This window comes from Nicotiana tomentosiformis, chromosome 12 (genome assembly GCF_000390325.3).
Source record: "Nicotiana tomentosiformis chromosome 12, ASM39032v3, whole genome shotgun sequence".
Lineage (NCBI taxonomy): Eukaryota > Viridiplantae > Streptophyta > Magnoliopsida > Solanales > Solanaceae > Nicotiana > Nicotiana tomentosiformis.
Genome location: NC_090823.1, coordinates 106,642,304 through 106,655,310, shown reverse-complemented (window position 1 = coordinate 106,655,310; position 13,007 = coordinate 106,642,304). Strand labels below are relative to the sequence as shown.

Sequence of the window (13,007 nt, the reverse complement as noted above, 5' to 3'; positions counted from 1 at the left end):
TCTTCATCATCGACTCCATCTATTGCAGGCCTTCGCTTGCGAGGCAATAGCTTTGATCCGCCTACACCGTCTTCACATGCCTCTGATACACATGCTTCGGATGGTGATGACGAGGTAGTGCATTATGATCGATATGGCAGGATCATCATAGTCCCTGAGGGTGATGGGTAAGTGTTATTCATTATTTTTGCGTCTATTGATTTGTAACATTTTTACTAAGATATTAATGTGTTTTTATTGTTAAATTGCAGGTTCAGGCCGGGTAATAAGACTACGAGGATAATCACCAATGCCATCAGAAAGCTTTATGATGGCCCTTATGCGACTTGGACTGATTGCCCATTCTCACTGACGGAGCAAAATTACAATCAATTTAAGGTATAAATATTCTTTTAAACAGTTTAATAATTTATATTTATGATGTTTCCACCTAATATTTAACTTTTGAAATACAGAGCAAGTGTGTATGGGAAGACCGCTATAGCGTGGAAGTGGTTACAAATTTTCATCATAAAGCTCGCAAGAGATTGGCGGATGCTTTCTCAGATGCTAGAAAGAAGAACAAGAGGCCTGGCTGGTTACTTGAGAATTTGTGGAATGATTTGCAAAGGCAATGGCTTACCGCAGAGTTCTTAGAGAGGAGCAAAAAAGGAAAGAAAGCTCGCGCATCCGAGAAGGGAGGCTCCTTGCACACTGGAGGTGCGATCAGTCTAGGGACAATAAAAAAAAGATTGGTACGTAATTGCTTAAATTATTTTACTTTTCTAAGTATATCTATTCTATTTATTAACTAAATAAATTTATTTTCAGGAAAAGAAGTATGGGTGTCCAATGAGTCATGATGAGTTATTCAAGGAGACACATATTGTGAAGAAGAAGAAAGAGGGGGATCAAGATAGGTGGGTCGAGGACCGGGCCTCGACTGCATATGTAAGCTTTCAATTTTCTTTAAGTATTATAATTTACTTTTATAAAAAATTTGAAATACTGATTTAATTTAAAATAATATAGGGTCGCTACCAAAGTAATGTGGAGGAATTCATCCGTAGTCATCCAGCTGGTGAATCGGGTGAGCCAACCCAACCTTCGGACAAGGATGCTGAAAGAATATGGTTGGAGTCTGTTGGCGGTCCAAAATGGGAGAAGGTATACGGGCTTCCTACTAAAAACTTCCATCGCTATAAGTGTGAAATGCGAGGAATAGGGACTTCCTCGCAAGGCGAGCAACTTAATAGGGAGAGCCTCTCCACTATGCGGGAGACAGTGACAAAGCTCACATCAGAGCTACAAGTGGCCAAGGAAAGAGAAAGGCTTAGAGATGCTTAATTCCTTGGCATGCAAGCTCATATCAGAACTCTCATATCTAGTGGAGCTTTTCCGTTGTCCCGATCTCTTGAGTCATCTCCAGAGGATCGACCTCCACGTGATCGTTCATCCCGTCCTGCTCGTGATCGTTCCTCCCGTCCTCCCCGTGATCGTGCTTCCCGTCCTCCACAAGACCGTTCTCTATATCGTCTTGTAAATGAAAGTTCATCAGACGGTGATGATGATGTTGTAGAAAATACCCCTTGACTTTTATATACTTTGAACTAGACAAATAGAACCAGTTTTGAACTAGTTGTAATTAGTTTTAACTTGGTTTTGAATTTTTATGTTCAATTGAACTTTAATTTGTTAGTTTTAAAGTATTTATTGAATGTTTTGGTTGTTGTTGTTGTTGTTGTTGTTGTGTTGTTGTTGTTGTGTTGTTGTTATTGTTGTTGTTGTTGTTGTTGTGTTGTTGTTGTTGTGTTGTTGTTATTGTTATTAGGTGTATTGGTATGCTGGTAGGTGGTGTAGCTGCCAAAATAGGTATTTTATGCCAAAATTAAACCCAGAAAAACCGATCAAAGTTGGTCGGTTTTTAATAAAAAAATAAATTATTCCAAAATACCGACCAAAGTTGGTCGGTTAATGAACATTGAATTCCCAGAATTCAACATTACCGACCAACTTTGGTCGGTATTTTGCCTGCACTGTTGAGATTACCGACCATAGTTGGTCGGTAATGTTTAATTTTAATTATTTTAAAAATATATATATTTTCAATTACCGACCAAAGTTGGTCGGTTTTGTTTAATTTTAATAATTAATAAAAAAATATAATTTAGTTAAACCGACCAACTTTGGTCGGTAAAATTAAATTAATAAAATATATTTCCGACCAAAGTTGGTCGGTAAGTAATTAAACTTGTCAGATGGTCGTTTTAAGCCACCGACCAAAGTTGGTCGGTAATTTCCGACCAACTTTGGTCGGTAAGCCATTCCGACCATCAAACACCGTCCACACCGTAATGGTCGTGTTTTGGTCGGTAATTGGCCATAACCGACCAACTTTGATCGGTTTTTTTGGTCGGTTTTTAGTGAATTTCTAGTAGTGTTTGTGTGACTGTAAAACCTTTGAAACTTATGGTCTGAAACTTAATTACGACAATATTTGTGTAGCTATAAATGCTTCTTAACATAAATATACAACTAAGGACATAAACTTCATACCTTTATCGCTTTTGTATCAATGAGAAAAGAAATCAATAGAATTATTTTTGTTTATTGGAAACATCATCTTTACCTCCCAAAGGTAGGGTAAGGTTTGCGTATACGCTACCTGTTACATAAAATATTTTTCTGCAACTAATGTTTAATTAAATTAATAAACATGAAATGTGTATTGAGATAAATTCTATATCATCTAATCATGTTTGCATGATATAACTTTCATTATTCAATGATATAATCTTATATGTAAGATATGGAGCATATCCTCTGTAAGGCGCCTTTTAGACCTCATACTTCCCCTTACAAAATTCGACATTTAGTGCTGGAAAATTTTATATTGATATTTTAATATAGTCATTACGTAGTGGTGCAATTATATTTTTGTCTTCAAATGAATTATTGTGAATTCAACTCGTTGAACTTGTCCTCCATGTTTGCATTTGTACAGGGAATTTGGAGAATACATAAGGTTTGAACAATTTTTTTAAAACAGCGTTTTTCTTTTCTTTTCAAAATGATAAATATTCAAGTACATATGAAAGTGTCCGAATTTTAATTGTTGACGGTGTTACGTCACTGCTCTATTTTTGTGGAACCGTTTAAACTGAATGTGTGATCTCCCCCCTTCCCTCCCTCTATGTAATGTAAGAAAAAGTTAGATTACACATATATAATTAGGTCAGTGAAAAAATCAACTGCGTTTGGATTGATAATTTGGAAACAAGAGTGGATAACATGGCCAAATTAAAATTACACTAAACTTGCAGCAAGTAATGATAAATTGGTGCATTTTTATGTCAAACAAATATTTATTTTCTTAGTGTTTAGTTTGGTAAAAAGCAAGTGACATATGTTAATCATACAAGTGAAGAAAATAGTATATTGGTGATGTTCCTTGGAATTAAAGATTCAAAACTATGTTAATTGTTCTTTCAATTTAGTGGTATATATGAATTTCATGGAATAACAGTTATCGATACCTAGAAAGGAAATTTCTATGCCATTAGAGCAAGTTATTTTCCTCTTTTAGTGGAAAAAAAAATAATTCGAAAACTGTTTTATGATAATCAAACATTTAAAAATATTATCATGCAAAATATTTCAATAATAACCAAAACACCTCTAATTTCACTACACTTTCCAAGAACCATTAAGTCACAGGAGAAAACTGAAACATCTATGTACCTAACTTCTAGTAAGACTACTTTCCTGTTTCTTTAATATTTTACTTGCACACAATCTCCAAGAAAGTTCAACATGCTTGATTAGGTAGCTATCAAAGACCCTAACCATACATGAAAATCACACTATATATCCTCAAAAAGAAAAGTTAATTAAATGAAAGATTTTTGTTTATACACAGCCCGTGATTTGCTATTCAATATTTGCTAATCGTTTTATTATTTCTTATAATGGTTTAACTTGTGTACATGTCAGGATTAAGTTGATTTACAGCATGTAACTCTTTTTATCAAACCTATTATGGTAACATGAAAATAGAATATATTACATCGGGTTCAAAATAAGTGACTTTTTATCCTTTGTCACATTCCTTAAAAAAATGCTAACTGTTAGAGGAAAAAAATATATTTTGACTATATTATCGTTAATTAAAATTTGCATATTGTTAACTTAATATATTGAGATATGTAAATAAGGCAAATTTTGAAAAATAAAGTTAATTTTTTCTCGATTATATAAAAAGATACTTAGTTTGAACCAAAATAAAAAAATAAAAAAATCACTTATTATGAACAATAAAGAGTAATAATTAAACCTTCACTATCCAAGTAAATTGATACTTATAACTTAAACCATATCCATATTCTTTCTTCATTTCCTTTCTTTTTAAATACCTCAGCGGGCCAAGGATAGCAGCCATATTGCTGCCCCCCCCCCCCCCCCCAACTCTCACAAAAAAATCTAATCACACAACACAACAGAAACACCATAGATAGAGAATCTCACAACAAATGACATGTACAGTTGATTACTTCATCTAATCTAATGGTAGAAAAGGGAAGAAACAAACAACAAAATATCCATTAAATGAAGTAAAGCCACTAAGCTTTACTCTCTGTGTATTTGTGCATGTGCCCATTCTCCTATTAGGCCTTCAAGTGCACTATCTTTTTCTCTCTTTTTTCCTCTCTACTGTTTTAGATCAGTGCTTTCACTTCAAAAGTCTAGCTAGCTACTCTCTTTTCTCAGAATATGACTCCTGAAGACTCCTTAAGAACTCTCTCTTCAGATTATCTCAATCTTCTCATCAACGGTCAAGCTTTTAGTGATGTTACTTTCAGTGTTGAAGGTCGTTTAGTTCATGCTCATAAATGCATCTTAGCTGCTAGGAGTCTTTTCTTTAGGAAATTCTTTTGTGGGCCGGAGTCACCCGGTGGCGGCTGCGGCCCAAGGATAAGCCCCTTCAGCGGCGGACTAACATCGTCGCCGAGGGGCACGAGTGGTTCACAGGTGATACCTGTGAACACAGTAGGGTATGAAGTTTTCTTGTTGATGCTTCAATTTTTGTACAGTGGACAAGTTTCAATTGTTCCACAAAAACATGAACCAAGGCCTAATTGTGGGGAGAGAAGCTGTTGGCATACACATTGCACCTCAGCCGTTGATCTTGCCCTTGATACTCTCGCAGCCGCTAGATCTTTTGGTGTGGAACAGCTCGCTTTGCTCACTCAGGTTTGTGTTTTTCCTTTCCTTTTAATTTCTTTCTAGCATGTTATGTTCTTTGAGGTGTTTCACTTTTGAAAGCGGGTAATAAGATTTTCTTTTTTTTGTTGTTAAGGGATCTTTGGCTAATTTTTTCATCGAAGCTTGAAAATTCAGAGAAATCTAGTACTTGTTTCTTTCTTTTTTTTCCTAGGTTTCTTTTTGCAGAATCACCAGATCCAAGTTTTTCAGAGTTTATATTTGCGGCTTATACACAGCTTAAGGAAATAGTACCAAATGCTACCTTTCTTTCCTCTTTCATCTTAATTTACCAAAAGTTGGTAAATTTTTGTAGTGGAATCTTGATCGGTAATGTCTCATCTCATAAGTGTTTTTCTTGATTTCATGTATAAGATTTTTCAGTTATTTGGATTGACCTATTATCTATCTTTGTGCTCCCAACTCGAAGGTTTCCAAATTTGGTTTCTTGATTTCACCGGTCTTGTCTTTCCACTGTGATGATATCAAATCTTTCCTAAATAGTGATCTACTTTCCTCTTTTGGTTCTAAACAGCAACAGCGAATGACCGATGGAATTATTAATGCTAAATGAATAAATAAATACCTACCCTACCTAATCACAAATTCGCACAAACACATTGGACACATAAAATTTTCCTAGATATGCAAAATTCCTCATTTGTAAATCCATTTGAATTACAATTTTATTTCTTGTTTCTTTTTTTGACATTTGTTTTATTAGCAGAAGCAATTGACAAGCATGGTGGAGAAGGCTTCAATTGAAGATGTGATGAAAGTTTTAATAGCTTCAAGAAAACAAGACATGCACCAACTTTGGACTAGTTGTTCTCATTTAGTTGCAAAATCAGGCCTCCCACCAGAAATCTTAGTCAAACACCTCCCTATTGATGTTGTAGCCAAAATTGAAGATCTCCGTCTCAAATCCTCCATATCACGAACAAGATCATTAATCCCTCATCACCACCACCACGAAATTCCTTCGACCATTGAGCTGGAGGACCATAAAATTCGACGAATGAGACGAGCCCTTGACTCGTCAGACGTTGAACTTGTCAAGCTTATGGTAATGGGAGAAGGCCTAAATCTTGATGAATCACTCGCATTGCATTATGCTGTGGAGAATTGCAGCCGGGAAGTAGTGAAAGCGCTACTCGAGCTTGGTGCAGCTGATGTGAACTATCAGGCCGGCCCCAACGGCAAAAGCTCGCTTCACTTAGCAGCTGAAATGGTGTCACCTGACATGGTCGCAGTTCTATTGGACCATCATGCTGACCCGAACGTTCAAACCATGGATGGGATCACTCCACTCGATATTCTCAGAACCCTAACGTCTGATTTTCTATTTAAGGGTGCTATCCCCGGACTCACTCACATTGAACCGAATAAGTTAAGACTTTGCCTAGAACTTGTTCAATCAGCAGCAATGGTAATATCTAGAGAGGAAGGAGAAGCGAATAATAATCCGTCTTCGGATAATATATATCCTCCACATGTTCGTGAAGATCATAGTTCTAGTACAAGCAGTGGGAACAACAATTTGGGAAACTTAAACGTGGATTCAAGAATGGTGTATTTAAATCTTGGTGCAGCACCTCATCATCAAATGGCATGCAAAATGAATGAAGGAGATCAACATGATTGCAGCAGCAGCCACAATACCCAGAATCCAGCATCAATGTACCACCACCACCATTCTCATGAGTATTAATTAATTTAACGTTACCTTTCTGTTAGTTTCAATTATATCCACTAGAAATTAAATACTTCTTTTTTGCTTCTATCCTTTTGATCTCTTCTTCTTCTTTAGAGAGATAAATTGTCTATAATTTCATGGAGTTGAGAAACAGAAAGCAAAAGGCTGATGATTAAGAAATTACTCTCATGGGAAATTACTATATTAATCATTTTGAGTTGCATATTTGATATTACCAATTAACCCCATTTTCATCTTCATCTCTTGTTCTTTCACTTTCTTTTTCTTTCTACTAGTACTTTGTTGGTTTCTGGCAGGGAAAGCTTGAAGGTAACTTATGGCTTCGGTGGAATCCAGTAGTTGTATTTGTATTAAGAAATTCAAAAGAAAAGTACACAATAATTAATTTTAGAACCCAATTAGTAACATCTAATATCACTATCCTAATATTTAAAATCAATAACGTTTAAATCTTGGTTTCTGGTAGGTCTTTTTTGTTTTGTTTTTGGGAGTGTTTTCTAGGGCTTTCAGAATGATAATGCAGTATGCATTTAGCTTTGGATTTGGAGAATTTGTTCATCACTCTCCTGGGGGATATATGATGGGACAAGAAAATGAGATTTCAAGTTTTTTATGGAGAGAAGGGACGCAGGTCAATCTTTTCAACCTTGCCTGTCAACTCCTATCGTTACCTTTTCCTTTTTCTTCTTTTAAAATGATATAGTACTTAGTACCAGTACTCCTGTCGTTTTAATTATAGGTTAACCTATTTCCTTTTAAATTACAGGTGGAAGCTATTTCTTTTTTTTTTTTTGTGCAAAAAAGAATGATGATTTTTTATATTTGGAAATAATTTATCTTTATACAATAATTTATAGTAACATAAAATATATGTGTCTCATTTTGTGTTGGAGTATTAAGTATCTGATGTTTATATACACAATTTACTGCAACCAATAATTTTCTTGTGTTATCCTCGTTCCACCACCCAACTTCCCTCTTCATTTCTGTTCATAAAGAAAATATTTATTGAGTACTATATACACATTATTTAATTACATATTAATTATTATTTTTCAACGTTTAATTTATATAGTACTACTTGTTTATTTGCAAATTTCATGTGCATGAACATCTTCTAGACCGGATGTTTTTCGTTTCTTGTGATGGTGGGGTTACATGTTTCTTACCATTTTTGGCCTTTTTACTCTAATGAGGAATATGAGCTGGACCTTTATTATTCTTTTTATTTTTTGGTTATGTAAGAGACTTGATAGACTTAGAGATAATCTTCTTTTATAGAATTGTATTATGAAAGATATGGTTTCGCTTTAGAAAATGTGGTTGGTTGTCTTGCATGAATGCAACAGTGTGTGTGACTTCACGACGTAATGGTTACTATTTCCAAATTAAAAATTAAAAAATTCTTGATTTATCAATATATCTTCTGTTTTGTCTTGCACCCTTTTCTACGCACAAAAAAAGAAAAGAAAAGATAAGAGTAAATTAATAAAAAGGAAACGAAATCCTTCGAAGTGAAACCCTAGCTAGTTTAATTAGGATAATTAAGTTGGTTTCACCAGCGTGTGGAACTATCTTGAGTATTAGTTTGAAGGTGGCGATCTTTTCCTGAAACTTTGCAGAATTACTTTGAAGCATTGTTGCAATGCTACTAAATTGATTTTTTTTGGCTTGTGATAGTCTTTTTCTGTACTTTGTTTGTCTCTGAAAACAGCAAAAAAGTTAGTAACAGTCAAGAATTTGATTTGCCTTGATTAGTGGCATGTCCTAGTAACTATTTTAACCGTAGTTACTTCTTTTTCCCACAGTTTTGGAGCTTCTTGTTCAACGACAGATTATATACATATTTCTAAATTAGGAAACAGATATGGGTTCTAAGAATTTTTATCAGCTTAATATGAGTAATTTATAAATTCAGCAAATACCCTAATTCTTTTTTTGCATCCTATTGTGTTATCTATGAGTATTAGTGCATATCAAATGAATTAGGAGGAATATATTTGTATACGGTCAAAACCGATTAGTCCGTCGTATGGACTGGTCGGTATGATAATACTTTGATCGAATGGCAGCTTCGTAATACCAGGTCGAGGTCCGAACTCAGGTCATCAAGCTTTGAGTTCTAGGACCGATCAATGACAAGCTCGGTATCATTATCGAGCTCGTATCCAAATCGAACTACGGGGCGAGGCGAAATTATCGAGCCTAAGATGCATAGGCTGACTGACACCGACCCCGAATCAGTACCAGACTCCGAGTCAGAATCGAGCTCGAGTCAAGATTGAGAGCTTGAGTCAATATCGAGCTCACAAACAAGAGCCATTGCAACCACACCAGGAGAGAGAATCTTGGCAGGAATTAGGGAAAAACTAGTTTCTTATGGGTTCCCCACTATTATTTTTTATTATATCTAAAGTAGGATCCCCCACTATAAATGGGGATGATTGTTGTTTCTGTGAGGACATCCACACGTTGTAGAAAAAGATTATTCCTTATATTGAAAGATCAATCCTTTGAGCTCTCTTACTTCATTTATTTCCTCTTTTCAACAGTTTTTATCTTTCGTTCTTATAGTCAAGATTGGATATTTCTATTTCTCTTTACAATTTGTATCATGCTATACTACATACCCTTAGAACTACGTACAAATTCAACTCTATCTGATTTTTTGGGTAAACAGTTTGGTGCACACCGTGGGGCTAAGGATAACAGTGGTTATTTGATACAAACCTGCAACACACACCATTTTACGCTTGTCTTTTGAGAGTATCTTTGGCTTCAGATTAGCAAGTACAAACCCCTGATTAATGGCTTTACCTATCGACAACGAAGCCGACCTTCAAGATGAAACCAACAACTTGACCCCCAGGGCCGGAAGGCCGCTTGTCGAGGTCGTTAAAGCTCGAGTCGAAGCACCACTAGGCGTTAATTCACATATGGCCCTTGAGACAAACCAACGTTCTGAACCTGAACATAGCATTCATGGTGGTGCTCGATCTGCAGTCCGAGACACCCATACCATTGAGGAAAATGGCGTCAGCTTGTGTATGATTTTTAAAATGTTGCAAGCCCAATAGGTAGCGATAGCTCAGTTGCAGAGCCAAACCCAGTTACCGAGCAGGCCGGAGCCTAGTCCACCTCGAGAAATTGCCCACAGAACGGAGCCAGCCATAATGAGGTCAAATGAGCAATAATCGGGGACTACTCTCGAAATTGCTAAAATAATCGAGGAGCTCCCAAAGCGAGTCAAAGCCAATGATAAAAAAATAGAAACATATACCTCAAGGGTCGATCAGATCCTGGGGGCTCCACCAATGATAAAAAGGTTGGATTCCAAAATATTCGTGCAAAAGCCTTTTCCCTCGAGCACAGCCCCAAAACCAATTCCCAAAAAATTTCATATGCCCGAAATTTCTAAATATAACGAAACGACCAACCCCAACGAACATGTCACCTCTTACACGTGTGGCATAAATGGCAATGATTTAGAAGCCGATGAAATCGAATCTGTATTGTTAAAAACATTCGGAGAGACCCTCTCGAAGGGAGCAATGATTTGGTATCACAACCAACCACCGAATTCCATCGACTCATTTACCATGTTAGCAAATTCTTTTGTAAAGGCACACGCCGGTGCCATAAAAGTCGCAACAAGGAAATTGGTCCTTTTCAAGGTAAGACAAAAAGATAACGAGATGCTAAGGTAGTTCGTATCTCATTTTCAAATGGAATGAATGGATCTGTCACCAGTCACAGACGATTGGGATGTTCAGGCTTTAACTCAAGGTTTGAACGAACGAAGTTCGACTGCTTTACGACGGTTGAAGCATAACCTGATCGAGTACCCAGTTATCACTTGGGCAGACGTACACAATCGGTACCAATCAAAAATTAGAGTCGAAGATGATCAGTTGGGGGTTGAACTCGCTGCTCGAAGGGATATAAATCGAGAACAAGGTCCGATCAGGGACCGATACCGACCGTATAGTGGAAACCACATAATCAATGAATCGAGAAGTAACCCGGGACAAAGAAACAAAAGAAGTGATCGAGGTCAAGGGTCTCGGGGGCTGACAGACAGAAGTGGGTTCGACAAGCCTACCGAATCTAAGGAAGCACTACGGTTATCGGAGTATAACTTCAGCATTGACGTAACTGCCATCGTGTCGGCTATCGGACGTATCAAAGACACTAAATGGCGAAAAATCCATGCAGGCAACTAAGAGAGGAGGTAGCCCGAGAACTTTTAAGTGACGGAGCGAAGAACCATTTTAAAAACAGGGATTTCAGCGAACAAAACGAACAAGAAGAACCACAATACGTCATCCACATGATTATCGGTGGTGTCGACACCCCTCAAGGGTCGGTGCTTAAACGCACTAAGACATCGATTATGAGAGAAAAACGACCTCGACCTCAGGATTACGCACCCATAGGAACTGTGTCCTTCAATGATGAAGATGCAAAAGGAGTCACACAACCTTATAACTATGCACTGGTAATATCTGTACTTATGAATAAAACTAAAGTTAAGCATGTGTTAATTGATCCAGGTAGCTCGGCCAATATCATTAGATCGAAGGTTGTAGAACAACTCGGTCTACAGGACCAGGTCGTACCCGCAACCCTGGTTCTAAACGGATTCAATATGGCATGTGAAACCACCAAAAGCGAGATAATTCTGCCGATAAATGTGGCCGGGACCATCCAGGAAATGAAGTTCCACGTAATCGAAGGTGACATGAGGTACAACGCCCTTTTTGGAAGGCCATGGATCCACAACATGAGAGTTGTACCTTCGACCTTACACCAGATTCTTAAATTCCCAACATTGAGGGGAGTCAAAACAGTGTACGGAGAACAACCGGCCGCAAGAGAAATGTTTGCCGTCGAGGAAGCGAATCCGATATCCTCGCCTTTGTCAATAAAGGGATCAGACTTAAAAAGGAAACGAGATGCCAAATAGCAATCACATACATCAGCTTTAACTCAACCAAAAAATCAGAAGATCGATGAAGATGATGATCAAAGGATCCCTCGATCTTTTGTGATTCCCGATGATACCGACGCAACCCAATCAACGATTGAAGAATTGGAGCAAGCCATACTAATCGGGCATTTGCCCGAACGAAAGGTATATCTGGGAACGAGATTGACCCCCGAACTCAGGAAAAGGCTTATTCAATTTTTTATCGATAACATAGATTATTTTGCTTGGTCCCATTTAGATATAACAGGGATCCCACCAGATATAACGACACATCGACTAAGCCTGGACCCTAGGTTCAAACTGGTGAAGCAGAAAAGAAGACCCCAGTCCGAGATAAAGCACGCATTCATAAAGGACGAGGTAACTAAACTTCTCAAAATAGGGTCAATTCGGGAGGTAAAATATCCCGAATGGATAGCCAATGTAGTTGTAGTCCCTAAAAAAGGGAACAAACTTAGAATGTGTGTAGATTATAAGGATTTAAACAAGGCATGCCTTAAAGATTCTTTTTCGCTGCCCAACATCGATCGCATGATCGATGCCACGGCCGACAACGAGGTACTTACATTTTTCGATGCCTATTCCGGGTATAATCAAATCCAAATAAACCCGAAAGACCAGGAAACGACTTCATTTGTCACCAAGTATGGAACATATTGTTATAACGTGATGCCCTTCGGGCTAAACATGCAGGAGCTACTTACCAACGCCTAGTAAATAAAATGTTCGAGGATCAAATAGGTAAATCAATTGAGGTTTATATTGATGACATGCTAGTTAAGTCCCTGCGCGCAGAGGACCATTTGGCTCATTTGCAGGAAACATTCAAAATTTTAAGGAAATACAGAGGCTAACGGGACGGATTGCTGCCTTAGGCCGATTCATTTCAAGGTCGTCATATCAAAGTCACAGATTTTTCTCTCTACTAAAAAAGAAGAACGATTTCGCTTGGACCCCGGAATGCCAACATGCATTAGAGGAACTAAAGTGATATCTATCAAGTCCACCACTGCTTCATACTCCAAAAATAGACGAAAAAATTTGCTTGTACTTGGCAGTATC

At 37.3% G+C, this 13,007-nt stretch overlaps 1 protein-coding gene across 1 annotated transcript; it reads left to right on the top strand.

The window, feature by feature from the left end:
- Positions 1-4,437: 4,437 nt before the first annotated feature.
- Positions 4,438-7,157, top strand: LOC104117753 (BTB/POZ domain and ankyrin repeat-containing protein NBCL-like). The gene is made up of 2 exons (XM_009628837.4): positions 4,438-5,229; positions 5,966-7,157. The coding sequence occupies exons 1-2, from the start codon at positions 4,750-4,752 to the stop codon at positions 6,947-6,949; spliced, it is 1,464 nt and encodes a 487-aa protein (XP_009627132.1). The 5' UTR covers positions 4,438-4,749; the 3' UTR covers positions 6,950-7,157.
- Positions 7,158-13,007: the final 5,850 nt, after the last annotated feature.